This window comes from Sminthopsis crassicaudata, chromosome 3 (genome assembly GCF_048593235.1).
Source record: "Sminthopsis crassicaudata isolate SCR6 chromosome 3, ASM4859323v1, whole genome shotgun sequence".
Classification (NCBI taxonomy): Eukaryota; Metazoa; Chordata; class Mammalia; order Dasyuromorphia; family Dasyuridae; genus Sminthopsis; species Sminthopsis crassicaudata.
Genome location: NC_133619.1, coordinates 597899769 through 597927393, shown reverse-complemented (window position 1 = coordinate 597927393; position 27625 = coordinate 597899769). Strand labels below are relative to the sequence as shown.

The window sequence follows — 27625 nt, the reverse complement described above, 5'->3', positions numbered from 1 at the left end:
GTATTTCATCTGGCTAAATCATCCCTAAATTTTCTTAACTTTTTTTTTTTTTCCTGAATTCCCTCCCTTCCATCAGTAATAGGAATAAATTTGACTGTAATGTTTATTTTAGCAACGTCTTCTCTTTATAATAAATTCTGGGAGCAAGGCTCCATCTAATCCTTCTATCCCAGAGTCCAGCACAGTGTTCTAGACAATCAGCACTTATTAAACATCAAATTTCTCTGAATGGTTCCATGCTCAAATTCTTGCAGTAGATAGAAAGACCCAAGAGGTTAATCAGACATAGGCATAGCCAGACAAGGAGATGTTATAATAGAAAGTGCAGATGTTCTAATTTTTCCTGCTACAATGCTCAGAGCAGGGAGATAGTTAATGGTCAATGTATACTGTCTGAGAAGAACTTAGTGCATTTTCTTTAATAAAAACTAGCTCTCCTTTCCTATTATCTGCCTTTACTTTGAGTTAAGTCCTGATGAACATAACTATTTTTTTAAAGTCTTTTCAGCAGATTTGATTCTGGACCTAGGTTCAAAGGTAGCCACAGCACTATGCCAGTGCTTTACCACTTTGGCTCTCTGCCCATGTTTTCATCCTCCCCCATGGTTCCCTCTTCACTACTTCCAGTTCCAACTCTGATTTGTATGCCTTAATTTTACCCAAAAATCCAGATGAATTTGTTAGGCTTTGACTAGCCGTATGTGATTCATTGGTCAATCCAGCTAAGTAAGAAAGACCCTAAACTCTAAGGTGTGTTTAGGAGTATAGGTGCTATTCTCCAAGGAGTTGTGGCAGTTCTGTAGTTAAAATACAGCTTAATCTCTTCACAGCAAACTATAACACACAGGATGATACTGAAGTTTATCTGTGGTCATGCTTCTTGTAGGCACTTAACAGTTACTGAATGAATAGGAATTGAAACTAGACTGATGGGAACTTTTAGGTAGGGATAAATCTGGGAGGATCCTATTTACAAAACAGGATTTTGGTTTTTTTTGTTTCCTGAGGGAATTAACTGGATTAGGACAATTAACTGGATAATTCACAGAAAAAAAAATCCTACCTCAACATTAGGTTTGTACATCCTTCAGTTTATCTAAATTACTCATATAATTGTTCTGTGGCTATAGATAAGTGAAGGCAATTGGCAATTTGCTTCCAACTTCAGGAATTTCCCTTGCTGTTTACTATCACTACTATGAGAGAAAACTTGGTATAACATCAAATGTACTGGACTAGAAATCAGGACTTGGGTTGGAAACCTGGCCTTGCTATCTATGTGATATTGATCACCTTGGAACTAGTCTCAGTTTTCTTATGTCCATAAACAAATAAGAATGGACTAGATGATTTCTTAGGTCCTTGAATCTCTCAATCTGATGAGTCCATGATATAGAAGGTCAGGAGGTTAGATATTCTGAATTATATTGAAAAAAGCAAAATAAATTCTATACAAATAGAACTCCAAAGTTCTCATTTCCAATCTCTTATTTCAACTCTTCTTTTCATATTTGGAATTGAAACGGACTCATGCTATCACTCTCATGATTTAACCTGGATCTTTTCCCCAAAGCAAGCTAACATGAATTCAACTATCTTCATCCATAAGGCAGTATGGCTTCATGAGGGAAATAGGTTCAACTACTGCCTCAAACCCTGAGTAAGTCATATTTAATAGCTCATTCTCTTCCTCCATCTGTAAAAGAAGGGGGATGGATTTAATGGCTTCTAAAGGTCACTTCTGGCTCTAAATCTATGATCCTAAAGCACTGATTAGGAGGCTGAGGGCTGTTGTCTCAATTATCTACCCAAATGAGAAGGCCACAGGAGCTAGGGAAAATGAAGACCAGACATCTCCTTTAAGGAAATTAGAATCACTTCTCTGATCATACTCTATCTGCCATTCTGCATAACACATATTCCTAAGACCTTGATAATGACTGAGCCTAAAATTCTCTAGAAAAGAGTAGCATCACTTATAGAAACAGAAAAGCAAGCCCTTTGCTTGACTTTAGTTCCATTTGTAAATTTCCTGAGTTAAAAGAGATGGCAAAACAGATTCCCCTGTGTATAAACAGTAGTCTACAAACTTTTTAAGGAAGTGACATATCCTGTCTTTCATAGTCTCTAGTGTAGCTACAGTGATAGATTTTTGTCTATCTGGATGAGTTGTGATGTGTTATAATGGTTACTGGCCCACGTTTGTTTAGTTAGGGATTCTCCGAAGGTAGGGAGTGTGAAGCCCAAAATGGAGTTGATAAATATACTTCAATTCACACAGGGGGTCTTCATCCAAGATACTCATATGTGTACATCACATCTCACTTCTCACAACTCCTACAAAGTAGGATGTAGGGAAGCTAAGAAGACGAGCATAGCCAGGCCCACATTCTATTTGGCATTGTCCATGGTCTCTAGGTGAGGCCCTGGAAATTGGGCTCTGTACGTTCGGGCAGGGCCATCTGCTGGCTCAAAAGTTTGTCCATGATGCCGAGTTCAGCATCTTGCTTCCCAATGTTGTCAAATGGAGTCCAGGAGAGGTCATGTTGAAGCTTGTAAGCACCAAGAAAATCATGTGGACAACTTGTACCCCATTCCTAGAGAAGGCAAAAAAGCCATATAAATATACCATACATTTCTATTTTTAAAAATCCTACTATATTCTTATGATATGATTTCTACTGTGTAAAAGCCAGTTACTTGGGGAGTTCTCCAAGTCGGATACTTATATGCTAAGGTATGAGAATTTTCATTTATCTCTTGAAAGTGGAAAGACTAGAATTCAAAAATCCCCCAGGATTGGTCAGACATAGTTCGTTAAATAGGGAATGAACTAAATTAAGTTATAACATTGAAATTATCATATATACATATAAATATGCACATATAACTGTGCATACATATACACATACATGTACATGTGTATACACATACATGTATATATATAAAACTAAACTCCAAATCTTCTATTAGTTTCATGATGTATATGATATGATATATAATCATTCACTATCTCCCACAATCCTCAATAAAATTTTTCAAATAAGTTTGTGTTCTAGATTAGTGTTGCTCTTGGCTAATATACCTGCCTGGCAAAATCAAGAGTTTACTGGGTACAGTGGTTTCTAGGTTTCTGTTAGTCTCTTAATGACAATTGATTTACATTAGCTAAATTTTCTTAGGAAATGGTGATAGTTTCTATTAATGTCTGGTCTTTTATCTGTTTCCCTTGTTTTATCATCATTAGACTGTCTAAAAAGGTCAGACTGCACCAAATCCCTACTTACTTTTATTCTTCTAATTTGCTGTTGATTTTTGACCTTGTCTCTTAACAAGTCAACAGTCTGATACAGACAGTTGCACTGGAATTCTTCTCCTAGTTATTTCCCATCTGTTAAAATGTAATCAATTTCATTTTCCAAGTTGTTTGTTACTCAGTGATTGGCATGGCATATTCTATGCTTCCTGATTATCCTCTTAAGCAAAATATTCAAGGTCTAGGCATGAGTCTACATGTCTTTGGTGTCCTTCCTTTTTTACTCCCAAGCTATATATTTTCCAACATGTTTTTAATCACCTTCCCTTACTGCCCACCTTCCCATAGAAGTTACTGAATTAGGAGAGAGGCTCATTGAGTTCTCAGCCTTCTCATTCTCTGTAACAAATGTTGGGACATAATGAATATTTCAACAGATGCCCAAACATCCCAGGAAATGATGCTTTTTATTGCCTATGAATGAACCAAAAACCAATTATGTCAATGCCTTATTTGTCTAGGGAAGTCTTCTGAACTGGAAAGAGCTTCAACTCCATTGTTTATTACTTGTGATCTCAGATCTGGCCGTAAAGAGAGCTGGATTAAATAGCCTCTGTGGTCCCTTCCAGTTATGACCATTCCATTTAACTGCTACTTCCTACTATTCCCTGGTTTTATTTATAGAAAGAGTAAAAATTGATGTGACTTATCTTCCTCCAGTACCAGGTCCATTTGTTGGTCACTATACATCAATGCTCAATATTTATAAATAGTCTAAAACCTATATTCTTCTAGTATCCTTTGCTCCTTCATCCCCCACCTCTCTACATCCCACAACTCTGCCACCATTTATGCAAAGGTAGAAAAGGGTCCCATAAAACTCAGGAGTTTTTTTTTTCTTTTTTGGCGGTGAGCTAATGAATTAATCACTTTGTGAAAAGCCTACTTGTTAGTTAGCTAGATGATCCTTGGAAAGCAAAGTCTGTTGCTAGGCCTATACCTAGGCTAATTCTTTCCCTTAAAAAAAAAAAAAAAAAAAAAAAAAAAATCCCCCACAAAAGATAAACAGCATTCTTTGCCTTTGGCAGCTATATAAATGCATTCTTATGGATCGCACAAAGAAATTTCTTAAAGGATAAATTTGCTCAGGTGTATCCTGTCTCACCCTGACAAAAAATGCAGTCCTCCTACCTTTGGTGAAAGGATGGAAAAGTATTGCTGTCCATTATCCCTTTTATAGAGGTAGTAAATATTTCCAGGTTTTTTCACCATATTACAAGCTGCATGGTGAAGTTCAGCATCTCGTTGAGCATCTTCCAATACCTGAGTACCATCAAAACCAACAACAAATGAAACAATGGACATCCAGCTAAAATTCTAGATATTTTTCTGTCTGAAGGAGGCTTTGGTTTTATGGCTTTATCCACAATGTGAAAATTAAAATGAAATATTTAAGCAGTTTTGAAGAAATGAAAACTAACCTATTTTTAACATAGCACTTATTTTTTTTTCCTTGATCCCTTGGCTTCCACTAGTCTTGCTTTTTTCATTCTACATACCTTTGTATAAGTCTCTCTGCACTACAAGATGAAGTTTACCTTATCTTAGAGAGATGATTGGTCATAACCAATCTGTTTATACTCTGACTTGTTTGCAAAGATATAGAATGCAAAAATATGCTCTAATAAAGGAGACCCTAGTAGAGAATTATGCAACAGTTGTTCATAATTAAAAGAACACTTTGTAGCATTTAAGATTTTACTTTGTAATATTGAGAATTGAGATTTTTGCTGGATTAGGTTACTAGAAACTCCATCAAAATCTGCACCCTTTGTATTTTTTCTTTTTCCTAAGAGCTTCCTAATATGTATTAAGGACAGAAAAGAATGTCCTATTGAACTGGACTCTGGACTGAACTGCTGAACTATTCCATAACTGCTCCCCCCTATTGATCTGACAGACCTAGATGGTTGATACTTTGTTTGTTCAAGCAGACTAGCAGTTACATAGTAAAAAAAAAAAAAAATAATAATAATAATAATTAACTTAAGCCTGGAAAATAAATACAAACTAAGAAGCCTGAATCCAAATCATGGGAACACAGCAATATTTTCCTTACCTTCCTGGCCTGTGTTTGCAAATGCCGGATTTGCTCAGCTATAACTATCAGCTTGTTTGTAGCATTTGCTCTGATGAATTCATCAGCCTATGAAAGAAAAGAAAACTCACCGAAAGCTAGAAAAGGATAAGTCTTTTTATAAGCAACAGAACTCTTTGGTAAGCATAAATTTTCAGTCAAGCAGACAGTTAACAAGTATTTATTCAATGTACCAGGCACTGTACTAAAAAGGAGGAATATATAGAATAGTCAAAAAACACACAATAATTTTTAAAAACCTGCTCCAACTTCAAACAAACATGGTCTCTGCCTTAGAAGAGTTCATTTTCTAATGGGAGCATCAACATGCAAAAAAAAAAAAAAATTTTTTTTTTGGAACATGTAGTACAGTACACAGTAAATGGAAGGTAATATTATAGGGAACACAGATGGGGAGAGGGAAGGGTACAAACCCTGTAAGGAGAAAGGGGAATGGATCACTAGGAAAGGACTACAGAAGGTGGTATCTAAACTGTCTTGAATCAAGGGGAGGCAGGGTGGAGAGGGAGAGCATTTCAAGAATGGTACATTATCAGTGGAAAGGCATTTAGCTAGGAGACTAAGTACCATGTTCACAGAAGAACCAGTATGTGAAGGGAAGAAATTATAAGAAGACTTAGAAATATAGGAAGAAGCCAAGTTATGAATAGCATGAAAATAAAACATCAGATTTGATATCTGATCCTGACGATAACAAGGAGCCACTCAATTTTACTGATTTAGAGAGCGATATGTTCTGAGAATAAATTTTTAGGAAAATTTTACTTTGTGTAGTGACTGGAGAATGGATTGGAATAGGGAGATTCAAAGCAGGAAGACTAACCAGGTTATTGAAATAGTTCAAGGATAAGGTGATAAGGGCCTGCAGAGGTGATGTGAACTAGAGCTGTGAGAGTGGCAAAAAGGAGGGGATATTATAGATAGGGACGTTGGGAAAGAATACTGTTAGACACTGAGAAATATAGAAAAATAAATACAATTCATGCCTTCGAGGTTTTTACAACTTAAAAGTTATCCTAACAATTCACTAGTGGAAAAAATAGCCACATGAGTCTGATGCTCTATAATCCTAATTATGCCACTTAACAGTCAGTCAATAAACATTGCATTATTTATTAAATGCCAGAATGGTGCTAAGGGTGCTTTACAAATATTATTTTATTTGATTCTCACAACAATCCTGAGAAGTAGGTGTATCCTATAATGCTAAAAAAAAATCAAGGCAGAGGTTAAGTCACTTGCCCAAGGAGAGAACTAGGGTTTTCCTGACTCCAAATGTTTGATCTGCTCACTGTTCAGTTTGATCTAGCTGCCAGAGGAATACCATATTCTGTTATGGGCCAGAAACAAGGTACTAAGTCAGTGGAATTGATAGACACAACAGTTATTTAGCATACTCTAGTTCAGTACATGTACTAAATACTTACTATAATTTTACAAGATTCACACCTTTGATAAGAGAGCATATATGAGGTAGGCGCCTCAGCCAGGATTCAGTCAGAAAGATTCAAAAGCCAGAGAAGGTAGGTGGTAGTGGCCAGACTAAAAGGCTCTCCAGAAAGGAGAGCCCAGCCCCAGGAAGGAGATAATAAAGGATTCTGGAGTATAAGAAAGCTAACTGGGCCACAGGAAAGGAGACAAGACTTGGAAAGAGACAATGAAGAATTTGGACTTTAATTCCTGGCTGCACTTTTGTGATGATTACTGAACTGAAAGGAAGGCTGCTTCCAGAGACCCCCAAAGAAAAAGAAACAGAGAATATTACATTTTAGAGAGAATATTACAATATTCCTTCCAAACTCCCTGCTCCAAATTTTTTTAAATATGATAAAACAGATGTATAATGAAAAAATTGGACATAGCACAGAGCAATATCTTAAAAGATCTCCTGGAGAGCTCCTAACAACCTTTTATATAGCTACCAGTAGAAACTCCAATAGGGCCAGATCCCTTGCCGCTCTATACACATTCAAAGTAAGCAGGAAGAAGAAAGAACTCTGAAGCCTTCCCATGTAATTCCAATTCCCCAATTTAAATTATCCAGTACTGTGCTTCCTCATCAGTTATGTTTCTAAGTCATGTAATTAAATTCTTTATAATTTCATCACTACATGCAATGCACTTTAAATAAAAATATTAGTCTTTGCTTACAATCTAGTAGGATCCATTTGATGTGCTTGAGACCTCTCTGTAAAGTAAAGATGTAAATGTACAGTATGTTAAATGTGAATGTAAAGATCTTCTGGGTACTAGTGGATTACTCAAACTGTTATCTTTCCCTCACTTCTGCAATATAACAGCCTACTCCCTTTCTGATGCTACATTTCTTATGACTTCTGGTATGTAGGTTATTATTGCTGTAAAATGAGAATATCACAAATGAGAATATAAGCATATAAAGAATATAAAGTGCTCTTTTAACTTGTGCATGTGATACACACACACAGAGACAATACACACACACATATATCCACGTACACATATGTTGTAAACTTCTCAATATTAGCTAATTGTTTCTTGTATATTTCTTGTATACGCTTTCTCAACTTACCCAGCTCCAAAAAGACCAAATTTCATTCCCACCAATAGCATCCAAGACAATTCTACAAATATAGCAGACACTCAGTAATTGCCTTCCCTGTCCATGGAGCATTTACAAAATCAGCATGTAAGCTTGGAAGATTGAAAATTGTGCCTCCAATATCCTATGCCAATTTTCCTCACAATAGTCTGATAATATACCACTTATCTACCTGTGTAAATTGGCATCTTTTGACCCACAGTTTTTTCACCATTCTAAAAAGGAGAAGATAAAAGTCACAGAAAGTCATCAGAATCTGAATTTTCCTATACTGGAAAATGGGACCAAGAAATCTATCAAAGGTGCAGTTGGGGAAATGGCTACCTTTATTTACCGCCATCAAGGCACTGTAAAGCAGTGGGAAAAATGGGAACATTTTTCATTACCATCACCAAATATACAATGTTTATAAAACGCAAATAATCTTTTAGAGGCAAAGTGCAGAAGTAACACTGTGTGAGAAGAAATTTCCACTGGAAATGAAAACTATGTGAGAGTGAAAACTGAGATAATTTGGGAAAATCATCTCCTATATTGTTATTTGTTGCTATAGGTAGCTTCGTATTGCACATGACATAGAATTTTTGAATGGGATCATCTAGTTCAACCCATAACTTCTATCTGTGCAACCTTGAGCAAATCACCTTTCAGTTCCCTTATCTGTAGAAAGGAGTTGGACATGAAAGCTTCCCAGGTCCCTCCAGCTCCAATCATCATCAACAAGCATTTATTAAACACCTCCTATAGTGTTAAGCCTAAGAGATACAAAGGAAGGCAAAAGTAGTCCCTCTGCTCTCAAAGAATTTACTGCCTACGGGGGCACCACAAACAAGTATAAACAAGATAAGTGTGCATACATATAAATATGTACATACATAGAAATACACATGTGTTATGTACATATACGCATAAATGTGTATATAATATGTAATGTACATCTATATAAATAAATGCCTGCTCTGGCCACCGTTATCGGGTAACATACAAAGGTCTCTCCAACCTTGCAAGGGCAAATTCTCCTTACTCTTGCCACAGGCTAGGAATCTTCTTCCATCCTTCCTTCTCCTCAAAAAATAAAAATAATAAATAAAAAGGCTAAGACTTTCCCCTATCCTCACAAAGCTCAAGCACTGCCTTCCATATTCCCCACAAGAGTCAAGCCTTTCTACCACTTCCACGGCAGACTCTCCGATCCTCACCCCGTCTGGTCCTTCCCTCATCCCCCACTCACTCCCCGTCACCTGGACTCTATATTCTCTTCCCTCTTCCTCCCTCCCACCGGCATCCTCCCCTCTCCCCCCACCCCTCCCTCTTTCTGGTCTCTCTCCCCCCCCCCTCCCAGGACCTCTCTGCTTCCTCTCGCCTCTCTCCCCTCACCTTCTGCACCTGCTGAGCGAGCTCCACGAGGTCGTCAGGGCTCCCTATGCGGTGGGTGTGGTAAGGGGCCACCAGGAACGGCTCGGACGAGACCTTGGAGACGGCTTTGGCGCAGTCGGCGGGGTCGTAGTGAGTCTCCACAAGGGTCTCTACGAGGGAAACATGAGCCCTGAGCAGACAGTCGGCGGACACTAAGCACCTGCCTCAACCCCGCTGCCCCCAGCCTCCTTACCTGGCTGAGGGTCCGTCCCCCCGCCCGCCTCAGTCCCCACCACGTCGTCACCGCAGACCGACGCCTCGGGAGCCGCCATGTTCCCAACTCTAAAGAAGCCCGACAGGTGACGCATGCGCTGTGAGGAAGAGGCGGGCTGCGTCCTAATAACAGGGCTACGTCAGGGGGCGTGGCTTCGAAAGGAGGTCGCGCCTCCCGGAGAGGCGCTGACGGGACTAAGTTCGCTGCCTCCTGGTTGGGGAGCAGGTCACTAAAAATGCCATTTAGGAAGCCTCAGGGGCTCTGTAATGAATATGCTGCCTCTATTCTGAGTAGCGGAGATGATTAGAGGGATGGTCTTTCTATCTAGGCCAAAGGTGGCATTCTATTGTGGGCGGGGCTACGCTCTGAGGGCTCTGGCTTCAGAGAGGCGGAGGCGGGCACATGGTATGATTGGGGGGGGTGTCTCCCTTTTGTCCAGGGGAAAGACTTCTGCCTCAGGGGCTCAAGTCTAAGATTCACCTCCTTCCTGACGGACGGAAAAGAGAAAAAAAGAACCTAGGGGTGGTGCGTCAGTCTAGAGGAAGGCATGGGGTGTGTGACGTGTTGCAGCCCTTGGCCCTCAAAGATGTATAGGTCTAGGGGTGGGGCTTCACGCTGGAGGGCGGGCGTAGGTGGGGCTCACTTTTTGAGGAGGTCTAAGGGCAAAACGTCCTGTAGAAAAGGTGCATTGGCCTAAAGGAGGGGCTTCACTTTTTGGAGGAGGTGCATAAGTCTGGGGGCGGGGCTTCACTCTTTGGAGGAGGTGCATAGGCCTGGAGGCGGGGCTTGTTCTCTGAGGCGGTCTAAAGGCTGGGCTTTATTCTTCGAGGGTGGTGCCTGGGTCTAGGGGTAGGTCTCATTCTGGGGTGCAGTCTAAGGCCGAGGTTTCACCCTAGTCGGGTCTGGCTGCCGAGGGGCGGGGCTCAGACTTTAGGGCGGGGCCATTCTGTGGGGGCGGGGTCGGCTTTTGGGGCAGAGCTCCAAGCGGGTTGTGAGTGGCGGCCCGCCGGGTCCGTTAGGTGTGCACGGTCGGCTATGGCCTGGCTCGCTCTGTGGCTGTGGTTGTCCGTGGCCTGGGCTGGGGCTGAGGCCTGGCTCTGGACCGCGGCGGAGCCGGGGACGGCGTCTGTGGCAGCGGGGCTGGAGTCGACTGAGACCCCCGACGGGCTGTTTGCGGCGGGCGCCGCGGCCTACGCGCGCGGGGACTGGGCGGCGGTGGTGCTGCACATGGAACGGGCGCTGCGCTCCCGGGCCTCGCTCCGAGCCCTGCGCCTGCGCTGCCGCTCGGAGTGCGCCGCCCAGCACCCCTGGGAGCCTGAACTGGGGCTCCAGGCCGAGACCGACCGGACCGCCACTGCCCTGCACGACCTGCGCTTCTTCGGGAGGCTGCTGCATCGTGCCGCCTGCCTCCGCGCCTGCCTGGGCCCGCCCGCCGCTCACACCCTCAGCGAGGAGCTGGAGCTGGAGTTCCGCAAGCGGAGCCCCTACAACTACCTACAAGTGGCCTACTTTAAGGTGCGGCGGCGGCGGGGGGCCTAGCGGGGGACACGGGCAGGCCCAAATGAGCAGGATCTTCCCGACCTTAGAGCGAGCTGGTCCAAAATGAATGCACCGGCCTGATAGATAGTGAGCTCCCCATCACTGGAGAGCTTTTCGCGGAGGCTGCATAACCGATTGGGCACGTAATAGAGCGGACCTTTGTCCAGATTCCGATGGAGACAGTGTCCAGGTTCTGTGGGCTTAGCTGATGGCACCCCCATTCCCTCCAGGATGCTCCAGGGAGCTGGCCGTGTCGGAGGCAGACCGAGGAGGGAGTTTGAAGATGCAATGCAGGTGTGACCCAGGCTTAAGTCTATAGAACTTGGAAAGATCGCTTTCCTTCCAGGTCCTGCCCCACCCCCGTGATCGGGCTGAGCTGGGAACTCTCCACCCCCTGACAGCTAGTTTAGAGACAAAGTTGCCCTGCCGGGTTGTAGACAAAGTTGCAGGGCTTGATTTCCACCCGTGCTTTCCCTGTTTCTTAGCCCCATCTCTTTTCAAGAAACCTTTCCTTTCCTACGGACTCCAGCGCCTTCCGTTTCAGGCCCTGGAATGCCACGTAGCAGGCTCCTCCCCGCCGGGGACCCTCTCAAGTTTCTGAGTCAAGTTAAAACACAGAAATTACATACTACTTTGTCCCGTTTCTGGCCCGAGGTAGTTATTTCTTTTCCTCTTGGCTCCTACTTGACTTCACTAGGCTAGCCCTTAAGGGTTAATTCACTAGTGCCAGCCCTTCAGTTCTGCAGAATGTTAAGAGCGGTTGTGAGGATAAAAACCAAGGTTTTTGGCCGGCTGGCAGTACTGCTTGTTTTTTTTTTTTTTTCCCAAATGTATCTTTAAAGAACAGACCTTTAATAGCCTACAGATAAACCACAAAGAATTTAGTCTCAAACACCCATCCCCAGAAAGTTACTCTGAAAAAAAAAAAAAAACTTTCCTCCCCCCAATCTTCTAGATAAGAGAATATAAAATTCTGCAAGATACATATAATTCCTCCCCAAACTCATATTCCCTTAAAAACCTAATGATGCAATAGCATACTTGTAGGGGAGAATGACAGCTGCTACTTCATGGAAGGGATATTTCATTGCACAAGGAAGAAGAGACTGGAAGAAAATCAAGCAAAAATTCATCATATCTGGAAGGCTTCATCACTTCTAACAATAAAAATGAATCTAGTCCTGGAAAGAGAAACTCGAGAGGTTATCTAGTCCAATTCCTTCATTTGACATATTAGGAACCTGAGGCCTATGAGACTTTAGTGTTTTTCTAAGATCCTGAAGCTTAGAGCTGGAACTAGAATTCTTCTCCAGAATGGATTTTGGAGTAGAAATCAAATGAGCCAATTAAGCATCTATTGTTTGCCAGGTATTGTGCTAGAAGTATCTAAAAGAGATACAAAGATAAAAGTGAAATAATGACAGCTTGCCTGTGCATAAGCTTTACAAAGTGCTTTACTATTCTCATTTTGCCCTGAACAAGCCTATCATGCCTATTTTACAAATAAGGAAACTGAGGCAGATTGTGGTTAAGTGACTTGGCCAATTATCATAGTGTCTGAGGCTTGATTTGATCTCAGGTCTTCTCACTCCAGACCAGCACTCTATTACACTGTGCCACCAGCTCCCCATAATTTTGTGAAGAGTTTAGGATTTGTCAATAATGTAGCCTGTTTTTGAATATGCCTGGATAATTTAATCCCCCTGCCCGAATTTGTCTTTCAAATTACTTATTCAGCCCAATGTCATTCTTTAAAGCCCTATACCCATCCTTAGTCCCTTTGATGTTTTTGGTCATCGCAGTTCCTGATCAGAATCCTGGAATTAGAAGATTGAGTAGTTATAAGTGTAACCTTTATTTAAAAAATTTGAAAATAGCACTACTGAGTGAAGCATTGCACCTTTTAACAGTGTATCCCCAGGCCTGATCAGAGAAACACTCATTTACTCTAAAGCATCTGCTGTGCTAAGTTTATCCCAGAGAAGTTGCTGTTCCTTCTAGTTCCTTTCAACTGACTAACAAGTAGCAGCTCATCCTCTTAAAAGGAAAGATCTGGGCTCAGTTGGCTGGAAATGGTCTGAGGATTCCTGCTCACCAATGGCTGGCTTCTTGTGGTGTAGTTGTATGTCATGTTTTTCTATTTCTGTGTCCCTAATGTGCCAATCAGTTGATCAATAAAGATTTAATAAGGATACTTTGTACTAGGGTAAATTCTAAGATACAAAGATAGAGACATGGTCCCTGCTTTCTAGGAACTTGTGTTATAATGAGGGAGTCAACACAAATCACTAGACACATACAAACTATATGCAGTAGAACTGGGAGTGATTTTAGAGAGGACCAAGAAAGGTCTCTTGAAGAAAAGGGGTTTTGAGTTCAGTCTTGAGGGAAACATGGGAAGCTAAGAGGAATAAGAAGGAATGAGGAGAGTGTCCCAGGCTTAGGCAATGATCAAAACTAAGGACAAATTGTGCTATACATGGACAAGCTCATGGTGCTGGGTTGTAGAATGGTTCAGGGAGGAATGGCAGAGCTGGAAGCTAGGAAGGGCTGAATTATAAAAGGACTTCTAATGTGGAGCACAGCGGTGTGTGTTGTTGGGCTATGGTGTCTTAGGGGGTCACTAGCATTTGAGCAAGAGATGGCATGACAGCCAGAGGGAGCTGGAGGCAGGGAAGCTCTTCAGAAGGGAGGCTGTCTGCTCAGCATAAACTCGGGAACTACTTCATTTTGCTTCACTTCCAGATTAACAAGTTGGAGAAGGCTGTTGCAGCTGCACACACCTTCTTTGTGGGGAATCCAGAGCACCTGGAGATGCGCCAGAACTTGGACTATTATCAAACAATGTCAGGGGTCAAGGAGGAGGACTTCAAGGACCTCGAGGCAAAACCTCACATGGTGAATCAGGATCCCCAGCCTTCCTTTCCCTGTGCCCTTTCTATCCTACCCCCTCTGTCAGCAGAGAAGGTCCTCCACTCTTGATAAGGGATGAACAACCTTCTGAAAGTCCTTGTGCACTTCTAAACTAGGAAATCTTTGCTTTTAATTACATTAGAAACTCCCTGCACACGGCACCTCAAAACCAGTATATTTGACTTTGGTCCAGGTGGAACATGCACAGGACAGTGAATTCTGATTTCCGATCCTGTGGTTTAGGGGAAAAGCCTCCCTTGATTAGTGGCGTCCTAGGGCAGCGGTGAGAAGAAAATTCATTACTTCTTACCAGACTAAGAACAAGTTATTTCTCTCAAACTAGCAGCCTAAATTATGAAATCTGAAAAGTAAAAAGTTCTAAAGCTACACAGGGACTTTCTAAATATCCCTCTCCATTTTGTAAAGTGGAACATGGCTTTAGGCTAATTGATAGACCTCCCTGAGCCTCAATTTCATCATCTGTAAAATGTGGATAATGATGCCTGAGTGCTTTATTATTGTGTAAAAGGCCCTTGTGAGAGCCTTTTGTAATTATCAATCAACAAATATATTTTTTCCTATTAATTTTCCTGCCAGGGACAGTTCATTCATTCCTTGAGCTTTTGTTAGGACTCAGATGGATAGACAGAGGAGTTTATGGATCTCATGGCAGTGGGCAGAAGGGAAGGGATGGGCCTTGCTTAATTCATGACTTGGCAGGCTGAATCCCCTGTCCTCCTTCAAGCACGAGTTCCGGCTGGGTGTGCGGCTCTACTCAGAGGAACAGCCCCATGAAGCTGTGCCCCATTTGGAGGCGGCCCTGCAAGAGTATTTTGTGGCAGATGAGGAATGCCGTGCCCTCTGTGAGGGCCCTTATGACTATGATGGCTACAACTACCTCGAATACAATGCTGACCTCTTCCAGTCCATCACAGGTGTGTGTTGCTCTGCTCTGCTCTGCTCTGCTGGCTCTGCTCTGCTTTGCTCAATGGGACCTTTTACTCATCTTTTTCTCTAGGAAAGTTCTGGTTGCTACCTAAGTAGGTTTTGTATCCTAGAATGATGTCAGTGCAGTCTGGAAGAGAATGAGGTTCTGGGATTAACCCCAGCAGGGCTTCTGCTGCTTCTGCTCCATGTATCAGGAACCTACATTGTAGCTCTTTTATTGTTCTCTGATTCCAACTCTGCCTCAGTGTCTGCTGGCTTGCATCCTTTTAGGCATCTGACCAACAGTTACCTTTGCTTGATTTTGTTTGTCTGGTCCACAGCTTTAAATGTCCCAGACTGATCTGTTGTTCCTTCCCCTCTCTGATTCCTTTCAGATCATTACATCCAGGTGCTGAGTTGTAAACAGAGTTGTGTTACCGAGCTTGCCTCTCATCCCAGCCGAGAGAAGCCCTTTGAAGATTTCCTCCCGTCGCACTATAATTATCTTCAGTTTGCCTACTACAACAGTAAGAGCCATCTTCCTCCTCTTCTGCCTCATTCTGTTCTCTTTATCAAAACAATAGAAAAAAGAACTGTCACCTCTTCCTTAATAATATATTTGACTTTTCACTAGTACAGCTCAGGAATTAACTTTATAGTATATAGACTACATGTTTCCTATATAATCTTACAAATTTCACAGAATCTCAGAATTTTATAACTAGAAAACACCCCATTTTACAGATAAGAGAAACTGAGGCCCAGAGAAGTAATTTCCCAAGTTCATACAAGTAGGAAATTGAGTAATGAGGAATAAATAGAAAAAGAGAGAGAAGGTAGTTTGGATAAACTTTTGGAAGAAGTTGGGAGTTTGAGTGACAAATCTATGAAAGAGCTATTTGGAGGAGCTGTTAGGGCTGTCCCTTGGAAATGATGAATGTTTGGGGTTTGGTATCTATAAATGGGGTCCAGTCAGGGTCACTTCCCTCCTTCCTCTAGCAGTGTTCAACAATTCAGGAAGAGGGAATAGAGGAGGCTAATGGAATTCAGGGTTAACAGAGGTAGAATGGCAGAATAACCAGGTGTCCAGAGTAGAGGAGAGTATATCACTGAAATAGTGAACTACAAACTTGAGATCATGAAGAGAAATCTGATGATAGTGGCTTTGAGGCACCAGAGATTTTGGGGAGGGCATTTGGAAGTAAGGAGCCAGTAAGAAAGAAGTATTTCAGGTTCCCACCTCTTAGAGAAGTTGTGAATGCTCCTGAGGTCTAAAAGGGTGGCCAAGGGCCAATGGGAGTAGTGGTGGTAGGAGCCAAGAGTTTATGAGCCTATTTGTTGAGAAGGTTATCCACCATCAAAATTACCATCATCACAGAAAATGTCAGAAGGAGATAGAAAGGGGGAGCAACAAAGTCATTGAGAAAGTGGGAGAGGCTGAGATTGTCTTTCCATGGTTTAAGTCCTTAGTGGCAAAACAGGGGAAAATGTTGATCCTAGAGGTAGCAGCAACAGTGATAGTAGAGGCAACAGCACAGACATGGCTTCTTGTAAAATTGCCTGGTCTTTAGCCAGCCCAGATTTGAGGCAGGGAGGGGTAGATGGGAGGTCAAGTCAATAAGCAGACCGATTATGGGCCAAGTACTGAGGATATTCAGTACTTGAAAGAAAAGCAAAAGCCAACTCATACCCTCAGGAATTCCCAGTCTAATTGGGGAGGCAACATATAAACAACTATGTGCAACCAAGTATAGATGGATTTAATCCATCCCCACATTGAGAACTCACTCTCTCACTCACACATAAAGAAACTATGTTCTAGATTTCTTCATAGAGATTTGTCCCTGACCCCTAATAATAGACCTGGAAAAAAACAGGGAATTTTAACAGGAGTGGGAGGGTACTGGTAGATAGAAGAGATAGGACGTGGGGAGGAGAGGGCAAAGAGGCAGATAATCAGCAGAAAGTGTTTCGTGACAAGAGGCCATGTAGAAATTTCAAGTGCTGGAAATTAGGAATCTGACTTTTGTCATTTGGTGGGAGCCTTGTGGGATGAGCTTATCATCTATATAAAGAAGACCTATCCTAAAAAAAACCCTAAAAAAGTTAACCCCTCCTTCTCTTAGTTTAACCCTCCCCTTCTCTCTGCCCAAAAGTGACCAGTAGGGGAAATAAATGTTTCATCACTATAACAGTGTCTGGTTCAGGGGAAAGGGTGCTAGATTTGAGACAGGCAAGTGAAAATAAGTCCTATCCCTAAGCTTTGCTGCCTGTACCCCAAACCTCAACTTCTTTATCTGTAAAATGGAGAAAACCTTGCTTTTTATCTCCCTTACATTACTGGGGAGAGGAAAGCACTTTGTAGACTAAGGAATGCAAACTTTATTCTGTCTTTGCCCTTTCTCACTGTTTTCTGGATAATCTGTATTTCTATTAATAAAACACGGATAAAAAAAATAAATAAAGCTTATAAAAAGCTTTCTGAAGGGTATTAAAAAATTAAGAAACTTGCAAAGCCAAAATAAATAAATAAAACATGGATGCCATTATAACTGATCCTGAAAGCTTTTCCCAGTAAAACCAGGTGCAGGTCAGTCAGTCAGCTGGCTCAACATGCCTTGTCTTCCTCCTGTGATTAAAATACTGGCCCCACCTAAGCCCCAACTGAGACTGAGATATACCCTGACAGTTGCAGCCATGTTTCTCTTTGCAGTCGGGAATTATACCCAAGCTATTGAATGTGCCAAGACGTACCTGCTCTTCTTTCCCAATGATGAGGTAATGAACCAGAACCTGGCTTATTACACAGCGATGGTGGGAGAAGAACTGGCAAAGCTCCTGAGCCCCCGGGAGGTGAGTGGCTTCTGCTAATTATGGTGATGGCTGGCCAGGTGGATCCAGGCCCAGAGATGGGGCAGTGTCTGCTCCCCATTCTTTCTGTAGTGGGTCACTGATTCTTAAGAGTAAAAAGGATTCATCCAAATCAAACCTGAAAAAAAAAAAAACCCTGGTACAACCTAGTCCCTAGATAGTTATCTAACTTTTGTGCAAAGATCTGCAGAAAATGCTGGCGACCCCCTCCTTTCCAAGGCAGCCCATTCCACTCTTGGACATCCTATCTTATTACTAAGATTAAGTTTGTCCCTCTGTAGCTTTTACCCCTTTCCTGATTCTGCCCTTTAGGCCATACAGAACATTTATGATCCTTCAACAAATGGCAGTCTCCATGGCCCATTCAAGTCTTCTCTTCAAGTTTCACACTCTTACTTCCTTTGGCATGAGCTCAAGCCCTTTGCCTTCCAACTCACCCTCTGGGATGCTTGAGACAATGATGATAGAGGCAGCCTTGGGCCAGGCCAAAGAGCAAAGAATTCTGGCTTGCAGATGCTGGAAGGACAGTGTATGTGGTGGATCTGGTTCCTTGCTATGGGATAGAGTCTATTCCTCACCAGAGACAGACTGAGCATAGTTAAACAGCTGAAACTAATCATTGTTATCCTCCTCCGAGGCCTCTTACTGGCGGTTTATGCCAACTTTTCCCTTTTCCTCTTCCCCTTCATCTTATTCTGGCTCATCCCTCACTTTTGCACTTCTTTCCCCATCCAAAAGACATTTCTAGATACTAGTCACACTGGTCTTTGAGTCTCAATTGTAGAATCCTGAGCCCATCAAGTCTAATTGAAAATTCCTGAGGGTCAGTTAGGAAGTCATCCAGCCTTTCCCTTGCTCATCTGTGGCTGTTTGCTTCACTTTTGGAAACTTCCAATTGTTAAGATGTTTTTCTTAAATCCAGTTAAATTGGCTTCTTTGTACTTCTACCCACTGCTACTAGTAATGTCTTTTGTGGCCAAGCAGGACCACCTTAATTCCTCTTCCACATAACAGCCCTTCAGTGTTGAAGACAGCCATCATTTCCTTCTGAGCCTTTCATGGCTTAGATTACATGCTCTTGAGGAAAAAGAGAGTGCTCCTAAGAAGAACTAGTCAGGGGGCATTTGCCTGATGTGCTGCAATTCTGAGTATTCAGGCTTTAAAAATGAAGGAGAGAGGAAAAGAATTGCTTTTTATACCCCCCCAGTCTAAAAAGTAGACATCACACTATAGGAAGAATAGCACTCAATGCCAGCCAGAAGTTCAGAGGATCCCAAATCCAGATACTACCTGTGCCCAGAATGTGGCTATCAAGCCAGAAGGAGGCATTGTGATGTAATAGAGAGAAAGCTGGCCTCTGAAGGAAGCAAGAAACAAATTCAAATTCTCTGACTCCTCCCAGCTTTATGGTTTGGGTAGATCACTTAGTCCAAATGCTCCAAGAACCTCTTATTGCAAAGTAGTTATTGGTTTACATTGTTAGTGAGAGTTACTCAGAGAGATCTCCCTAAACTGATGAAATCACAGGTCTAGTTTTGTTTTTGTTTTTGTTTTTTAAGTCTCTTGAAAGTTTGATGAATGGAGAGAGATTCATGATTAAAATAAACATGACAGGATGTACCATATCCAAAAGAAATAGGATCAGATCAGTGAGGTGCAAAATACCATTGTAAATTAAGATGACATAAGAATATTTGGATGAAAACTAATGGAGGCAGAAACAGGCACATTATTATCATACAAATTATATGATAGCCCACCTAAACAGTGAGATTGGTGAGGTGCTTGAGAAATAGAAACAAAACTGACAAAGAAATTGGATGTAACAAGGATCAAGGACTTCAGTTATCTAGTCATTTGCCAAAAGCAGAGAAACTAATAATTTCTTTACTTGCCTTAATAATAATTTTATCCTTCAGATGGGAAAAGAATCAATATAAAGGAAATTCTCTATGGAATTTGATTAATACCCGAGGAGATAATTGAGGTGGAAATGATAAAACCCTTGGGGAAAAATTTCTCTTAGAATTTGTGATAAAGAAGATAAAGATATAAAGATAAAGAAATCTAGTTTGTTATATACTCTAAATTTCTGGGAGGGCCTAAAAGAATTTAGAGAAAGAATCTAAATGGAGGAGTCTGTAGATGAAAATTCTGCAATAGAAATCAATCTAGGAAGGATGGGAAACTAAAGACAAAGGAACAATTCTGATCAGGAATAAAAGAAGGATTTAAAATTTAATATTAAGGAGCCTGATATCCATACACAGGGAGTTCACCAGGCAACTCTAGGCCAAGAAGCTTGACTCCAATTCTTAAAAAATAATTTAGAGCAGATTCTTAAAGGAATGGTTACTTTTAAATAATATCTTATGCTGGGGCAGCTAGGTGGTGCAGTGGATAGAGCACCAGCCCTGAATTTAGGAGGACCCAAGTTCAAATCTGGTCTCAAACATTTAACACTTCCTAGCTGTGTGACCCTGGGCAAGTCACTTAATCCCAGCCTCAGAAAAAGGGAAGAAAAAAAAAGAAAAGAGAATAATATCTTATGCTGCTCTTGGGTAAAAGATGGAGAAAGGTGGGCTGAAGAAGATATATTTTCAAAACTGGCTGAAGGATGGGACCTCAAGACTGATCATAAACAGTTGAGCATCTTAGGAAAAAGTCTTTGGGGATATGTCCCCATAGACCTATGCTGCTTAATATTGTCATCAGGACCAAGGCATAGATGGGATGCAAGTGAAACAGGCCTGGGAACTATGGCTGACACATCAGCTGATATGAGGTGTAGTTAGGCTTTGCAGGCTTGAACATTGGGCTTAATGGAATATAGTGAAATTGGATCTAACTCTGTGATCTCAGCATTGTAGGAAACTTCTGGAGAGGAATTCTCTCTCCTAATGCAGAGTGGCAGCATCTCTGCAGCTCACAATCCTAAAGAGATCCCTAGAATGCAGAAAAGTTCAGTATTTTGGCCAAAGTAACAGCTAGAATGTATGATTGGTGGCACCTGACTAGGCCAGCTATATACCATGTTGCCTCTTATAAGGCAACATACATATTATATGTATATATTATACATATATATGGAAATTTAATACAAATAAAATTCAAGTAAATGTGAGATTTTAGTCTAACATGAGTTCAAAAAATAATTTTCCAACTATAAAATGAGAGACATTTGGCTAGGTAGCAGTTCTGAAAAAGATATAGAGGTTATTTATGGTGCACTATAAATTTAATATGAGTATTATGGCAGCAAAAAAGGCTTACACAATCAAAGGCTTCCATATTGAGAAATGTAATGTCCAATTCTGGAGAAATGGTCATCCTACAGGCCTGTGCCACAGTGAGACCATGGCTAGAGTATTTATTCAGTTCTGGGTTCTAAACTTAAGAAAGAAACTGAAGGGTATCTAGAGTAGAGCAATCAAGAGAATGGAGCTCTTGGGTTCATGCCATGTGAAGATCAGTGGAACGAAGGAACTGGGAGTGTTTCAATCCTCAGCCTTCAGTCAGAAGAAAACCTGCTGCAGGTGGAAGGACTGTCATGTGAAAGAGGGAATAGACTCTCTCCTAAGATCTCTCACACTCAGGGATTCATTCATTCTCCAAGCTAAACATCCCTTTGCTTACACTCTTCTCTCTACTTGAAATGTCCTTCCTTTGCTTGAACTCTTACACATCCTTTTAAAAAAATTTTGTTTTTACATGCCAAAATAATTTTAACACTTTTTTTTAATTTGGGGTTTTAAATTCCCTTTCTCCTTTCCTCATTGAGAAAGCAAGCAATTTAATGTAGTTATACATGTATAGTCATGCAAAATAAATATTTGTATTAATCATATTATGAAAGATAGTCCCCTACAAAAACAACAACAAAGAAAAATAAAGCCTAAATAAGTATGTTTCAATCTGCATTCAGACTCTATGTTCTTTCTCTGGACATGGATAGCATTTTCCATGATGGCTCCTTCAGAATTATCTTAGATCATTGTATTGTTGATAATAGCTTAGTTGATCATTGTATAATATTGCTGTTACTGTACACAGTGTTCTTTCTGCTCATTTTATTTTGGATCAACTCATGTAAGCCTTTCTACATTTTTCTGAGAGCATCCTGCTCATTTTTTATAGCCCAATAGAATTCCATCTCAGTCACACCACAATTTATTCAGCATTCCCCTATTTATATATATTGCCTCAATTTCCAGTGTTTTTTTTGGATTTTTTTTTTGCCATCATCAAGAAAGTTGATATAAATATGTTTGTACATATCAGCCTTTTTCCTTTTTTAAAAAAATCTCTTTGGGATGCAGACCTAGCTGTTATATTTCTGGCTGAAGAGTTTATGTGCTTTTATAGCCCTTTGAGCTTAATTCCAAATTGCAGTTCACAACTGTACCAGCAATTCATTAGTGTCTTAATTTTCCTATATCCTCTCCTGTCATATTAATCTATCTGAGAGGTGTGGCTGGTACCTCAGAGTTCTTTTAATTTGCATTTTTTCTAATCAATAGCGATTCAGAGCATTTTTCAGTTGACTATAGAGAGCTTTTATATTTAGTCTGAAAACTAATGCCTGTGCACATCCTCAACTGAGGAATGGCTCTTATTTTTATAAATTTGATTCAGTTCTCTATAGATTTGAGAAATGAGGCCTTTATCAGGGAAACTTGCTGTAAATTTTTTTCATGGTTATGATTTCTACATATTCCCTCCATTATGATTTCTATATATTCCCTCCATCCTTTCCTCCCCTTGTTTATCCTACTCATTCTCTTTTCTTACCCTGTGCAACCTTAAAAGCATTTTGCTTCTGACTACTGCTTCCCCCATTCTGCCTTCCCTCCTATCAGCATTCCCCCTCCTTCTTTTATTCCTTTTCTCTCCTACTTCCTGTAGGGTAAGATAGATTTCTATATCCAACTACATTTTTTTAGAACTCTACTTAAATGCCACTTTCTCCAAGAAGCCTTCTCTGTTTCCCCCTTCTCTTCCCTTTCCAGGTATCACATGGCCCTTCACTCTTAAATATTAGGGTTATTTCTATTCTACACCTTTTTTAAAATTAATTAATTTTTTATTAATTATAGTTTTTATTTACCAGATATATTCATGGGTAATTTTACATTGACAATTGCCAAACCTTTTGTTCCAATTTTTCCCCTCCTTCCACCCCCCATATGGCAGGTTGACCAATACATGTTAAATATGTTAAAGTATAAAGTAAATACAATATATGTATACTTGTCCATACAGTTATTTTGCTGTACAAAAAGAATCAGGCTTTGAAATAGTGTACAATTAGCCTGTGAAGGAAATAAAAAATGCAGGCAGTCTGTCCTACACCTTAATCAAATACATAGTGTGAGCTCCAGGACAAGGACTATCTTATAAAAGATTTTTAATCTTTCCTCCAGAATCTAATAATGTTTTGCATGCAACAATTAATTAGTAATTGTTGTTTGTTATCTTTCTTCCTCAGAATGCCCAGAGATACCGACACCGAAGCCTGTTGGAGAAGGAGCTGCTTTTCTTTGCTTACGATGTATTTGGAATTCCCTTTGTGGACCCAGTAAGCAATAACTTGGGATAGTCTGGGGAGTATGAGGTTGACATGGTCCTGGGACTGTCTGGAGTTGGATGGATGTTGATTGTCAGGGATGGGAGGAGGAGACAGGAATGGACTTGGAATAAGTTATTGGAGAGCAGCATCAGCCTATTTTCCCCCTGGAACACATCTTAGCCCTACTTTGTAAGCAGAAATATGGACTAACTGGTTAGCAAGCCTTTCCTAATATTTTCTTGCCTGTTTTAGGACACATGGACCCCAGAGGAGGTGATTCCCAAGAGACTGCAAGAAAAGCAGAAGTGAGGACTTTAAGTTGAGCCTTTGATTAGGTTTGGGCCCTTGGATATAACTACCTCCTGATGTGTTATCAATCAGGATTGAATTCTGTTCAGGGATGACAGGTGGTCAGAGGGGTGGGCCTAGTATGATGACGTTGAGATACTAGGGCTGCTTTTGGAGTGGGGTTCCTCAGAGGACATGTCCTAACAGGACAGAACGGGAGACAGCTGTACGCATTTCTCAAGAGATTGGAAACCTCATGAAGGAGATTGAAACTCTCGTGGAGGAGAAGACAAAGGAAGCTGTGGACGTGAGCCTGCTCGCTCGGGAAGGTGAGAGGGCCAGTGGTAATAGAACAGATGTGGGGATCAGGCCCTTAGAGCTGATAGTTCCATGTAGGCTCCAGGGGGGTTTACTGCCTTAGAGTAAAGTGGCATTGGGCCAAAAGTGCCTCTGCCCAAGGCGTGGGGCAGGCCCAGGGTGGAAGGCAGGCCCAGAGGGGTTGAGGTAATCCAGGAGAAAGACTAGAGTCTGACGCCCAGGTCATTCCTGGCTTTTAGAGGAGACTGCTGACACAGGAATTATTTCATGAATGCTGTACGTAGTAATATGCAAACCAATGAAAACAAGACCCCTAAGAGTCCAATAACCATTCAATTCAGCCAGGCCTTATTGGCTCTGTGGAAAATCCAGAAGGGAGGAGACATGATCCTGCCCTCCTCTCCATTATTATCTGCTTGGGAGAATAAGGCAGATGCCCATAATTGGAGGATGCCTGTCAGGGGCCTTAGGTGGTCAGATGGGAAAAGCCTCTAGATCGCTAATCAGAAGCCCTGGGTTCAGATTGCGAGTTTTCTACTCACGTGCTGCATGGCCTTGGGGTCTCATCTCAGTTCCACACTCAGCCAGTGCCCCTATTGAGACCCTGAATGGAGCACCCTCTCATCTAGGAGAGCCTTGCCTAATATGACACAGCAGACACTTGGGCAGCCCATTTCCTGGGGGTTTTGGAAAAGCACTCCTGAGCTGTCAGTGCTTCTTAAATGGTTTGAGTTGTTCCTGTTGGAGACTTTTGGAAACTTTTCTCTGTAGGCTATAATAGCCCAGGTTGTCAGATGGTCTCTAGGGGCAGAGCCGAGAGCAAGGCCTGCCCCTGCCTTTCACAGCTTCCTGCTTCCCACAAAGCCACACTGCCTCTGGGGGTGGTAGGAGGGAGACGTCCCCAGAGAGCAGGCACTCCTAGGCGGGTCATGGGCCCAATCCCAGCTGGGTTCCATCCTCTCCTCCAGGAGGCCCCCTCCTCTATGATGGAATCAGCCTTACCATGAGCTCCAAGGTGCTGAATGGCTCCCAGCGAGTGGTGATGGATGGAGTCATCTCTGATGATGAGTGTCGGCAGCTGCAGAGACTCACCAATGTGAGTGGCTTTGCCAGAGGGATCCCAGCCCTGCTCCCCTCCCCAAGAGGACTGATAACCCTGCCCTCGGCCGGTGGGCTCTGGGCGGCAGGGACGTCTGGCATGAGGAACAGTGACTCTTCTCTGATTGGGGGTCTGTCCTCCAGGCAGCAGCAACTGCAGGGGATGGGTACCGAGGTCACACTTCTCCCCACACCAAAAGTGAGAAGTTCTACGGGGTCACTGTCTTCAAAGCCCTCAAGGTGAGAAGAACGATAGACTGGCTCGAAAGGAAGGCATTCAAAGAAAGCTGCTTTACCCCCTTCCTCCTGCTTTCCCTGGAAAGAAGGGTCACTGTGTTTAAGGAGCTTTATTTTGGGGTCCTCCTACTGGACATTGGGTCACATGCTGTCAGAAAGAGGGAGGACAAGATCGGGAGACCTCAGGATTAGGGGAAGATTGTTTTCTGAGGAGAAAGCTCAGGGGCCCTTGAGGAGCACCCAAAAGCCATCTGGAGATTGGGGTAAAGGAGCTTGGTCCTGAGGAGGTTGAGTATGATGGGAAAGGGAGGGGGCTGAGGACCAGAAGCCTTGGGGGCTGCCTGGGAAGGACCAGGCGTTGGCGCTAACCTTGGGCCATGCCTCCCGGGTAGCTGGGCCAGGAGGGGAAGGTGCCCCTGCAGAGTGCCCATCTCTACTACAACGTGACCGAGAAGGTGAGGCGCGTCATGGAATCCTACTTCCGGCTGGATACGCCCCTCTATTTCTCCTACTCCCACCTGGTGTGCCGCACAGCGATCGAAGGTAGGTCCCGCAGGTGGAGCCCCTTCCTCCTGTCTCTCTTTTGGGGGCACTTGGGGCCTCCTGGTAGGGAGGGGGGTCTCTGCCTCACAGCTGACGTGCTTGGATTCTAGAAGCCCAGGAGGACAGGACCGACAGCAGCCATCCGGTGCACGTGGACAATTGCATCCTGAATTCAGAGGCACTGGTGTGCATCAAGGAGCCTCCTGCCTACACTTTCCGGGACTACAGGTAGCAGGCCTCTATCCTCGCTTCCCCCAGGGCCTCTCCCTCCTGAGGGCCAGCTGTCCTGATCAGGCCTGGAGCCTGATGGAGGGCCCACACTCAGCGTCTGCTTGTGTCTCTTCCAGTGCTATTCTCTACCTAAATGGGGACTTTGACGGAGGAAACTTTTATTTCACTGAACTAGATGCCAAGACAGTGACGGTGAGTGACTGTCCTGGGGTCTGGCAGGTGTGGGGTAGCTGCAGTGCCCGGGACGGGAGGGCACAGGGTGCCTCCCTGGAGGCAGCCTGGCAGCCCTGGTTTGGGCTCTGGCACTGCTTGGCACCTGCCACCTGCCCTGGCCCAGGGCCAAGTGCCACAGCCTACCTTGTTTCCTTTCTCAGGCAGAAGTGCAGCCCCAGTGTGGCAGAGCGGTGGGCTTCACCTCAGGGGCTGAGAACCCGCATGGGGTGAGGGCTGTCACCAGGGGGCAGCGCTGCGCCATTGCACTCTGGTTCACCCTGGACCCCCGGCACAGTGAGCGGGTGAGTGCTCCCTTCTCAGAGGACCCCCCTCCTATCCCCCCTCCACTCCACTTCCTCCATCTTCCTTCTCCCTGACCGAAATGTGGTGGGAAGAACACCTGGCGGGTCCTGATGATCTCTAACCCCTCTTCAGAAAAAGGGGCAAGATTGGACAGGATGCGTCAGGCCCCTTCACTCTCTTGGGAGCCTATTTATTTCTCCAGACTAGATATCATGACAGTAATTTTAAGTGACTCATTGTCTTCTTCTGCCCCAGAATGCCAGGGGCAGGCAGAACTAGGGGTGAGGTCTTCTGAATGCCCCTTCCTCCAAAGTTGGAGATGACTGGAGAAAATGATTTCCCAGGTCATAAGGCCCCCTAACCACTAGGAAAGGTGATAGGGACTTTCCCTACCTGCCCTACCTGCCCTCTGTACTCACAGGACCGAGTGCAGGCAGACGACCTGGTGAAGATGCTCTTCAGCCCTGAAGAACCGGACCTGTCCCAGGAGCAGCCCCATGACAAGTCCCAGGATGCACCTGTGCCTCCCACGGAGCCTCCCTCAGCGACCAAGTCAGGGAGCAAGGATGAGTTATGACAGTGTCCAGGAGGAAGGGTATTGGCTGCACACGGATTGATGGAGAACTGGGGTGCCTGCGATGAGATCGGTCTGGTCCCCTCAAGTGCCTTGGGGCTAGGGAACTGGTTGTGACTTCTGTCTGCTGCTTGCACCAATTTGCAGAGCCAAAGTGACTGGACATGTCCCCCAGGCTTGGTGCTACTACTTGAGTGGCTGGCCGGAAGGGCCGGCCTGCTGCTTCTTACATTCTGGCCTGGAGGCTCAGCTCTCCCTCTCTGGGGGATTGGGCAGCTGCCAGGAGTCCTGGTGCAGGCCGGCTTTCAGAGCCAGCAACACTCCAGTATTTGGGTACCTTATATAGACAACCAAAGAATAAAGATTTTCTTTTCTA

General features: G+C 43.1%; 2 protein-coding genes across 3 annotated transcripts; one reads left to right on the top strand and one right to left on the bottom strand.

Moving 5' to 3' along the window:
* Positions 1 to 89: 89 nt before the first annotated feature.
* C3H1orf50 (chromosome 3 C1orf50 homolog) lies at positions 90 to 10812 on the bottom strand. Its single transcript, XM_074307735.1, has 6 exons — positions 10377 to 10812; positions 9605 to 10335; positions 9373 to 9521; positions 5376 to 5462; positions 4448 to 4579; positions 90 to 2597 (listed from the first exon to the last, which is right to left on the bottom strand). Exons 2-6 carry the CDS (start codon positions 9717 to 9719, stop codon positions 2415 to 2417), a joined length of 666 nt encoding a protein of 221 aa, XP_074163836.1. The 5' UTR covers positions 9720 to 10335; positions 10377 to 10812; the 3' UTR covers positions 90 to 2414.
* P3H1 (prolyl 3-hydroxylase 1) lies at positions 10451 to 27625 on the top strand. Of its 2 annotated transcripts, none has more exons than XM_074307721.1 (15): positions 10451 to 11140; positions 13910 to 14062; positions 14823 to 15012; positions 15400 to 15531; positions 17718 to 17857; positions 23364 to 23453; positions 23697 to 23749; positions 23940 to 24061; positions 25019 to 25146; positions 25293 to 25388; positions 25778 to 25928; positions 26039 to 26156; positions 26276 to 26351; positions 26534 to 26674; positions 27097 to 27625. In XM_074307721.1, the coding sequence occupies exons 1-15, from the start codon at positions 10661 to 10663 to the stop codon at positions 27250 to 27252; spliced, it is 2226 nt and encodes a 741-aa protein (XP_074163822.1). In that variant the 5' UTR covers positions 10451 to 10660; the 3' UTR covers positions 27253 to 27625. The 2 variants fall into 2 exon arrangements, with proteins under 2 accessions (XP_074163822.1, XP_074163821.1); XM_074307720.1 differs by having other exon boundaries at positions 10625 to 11140; positions 26276 to 26380; positions 26497 to 26674.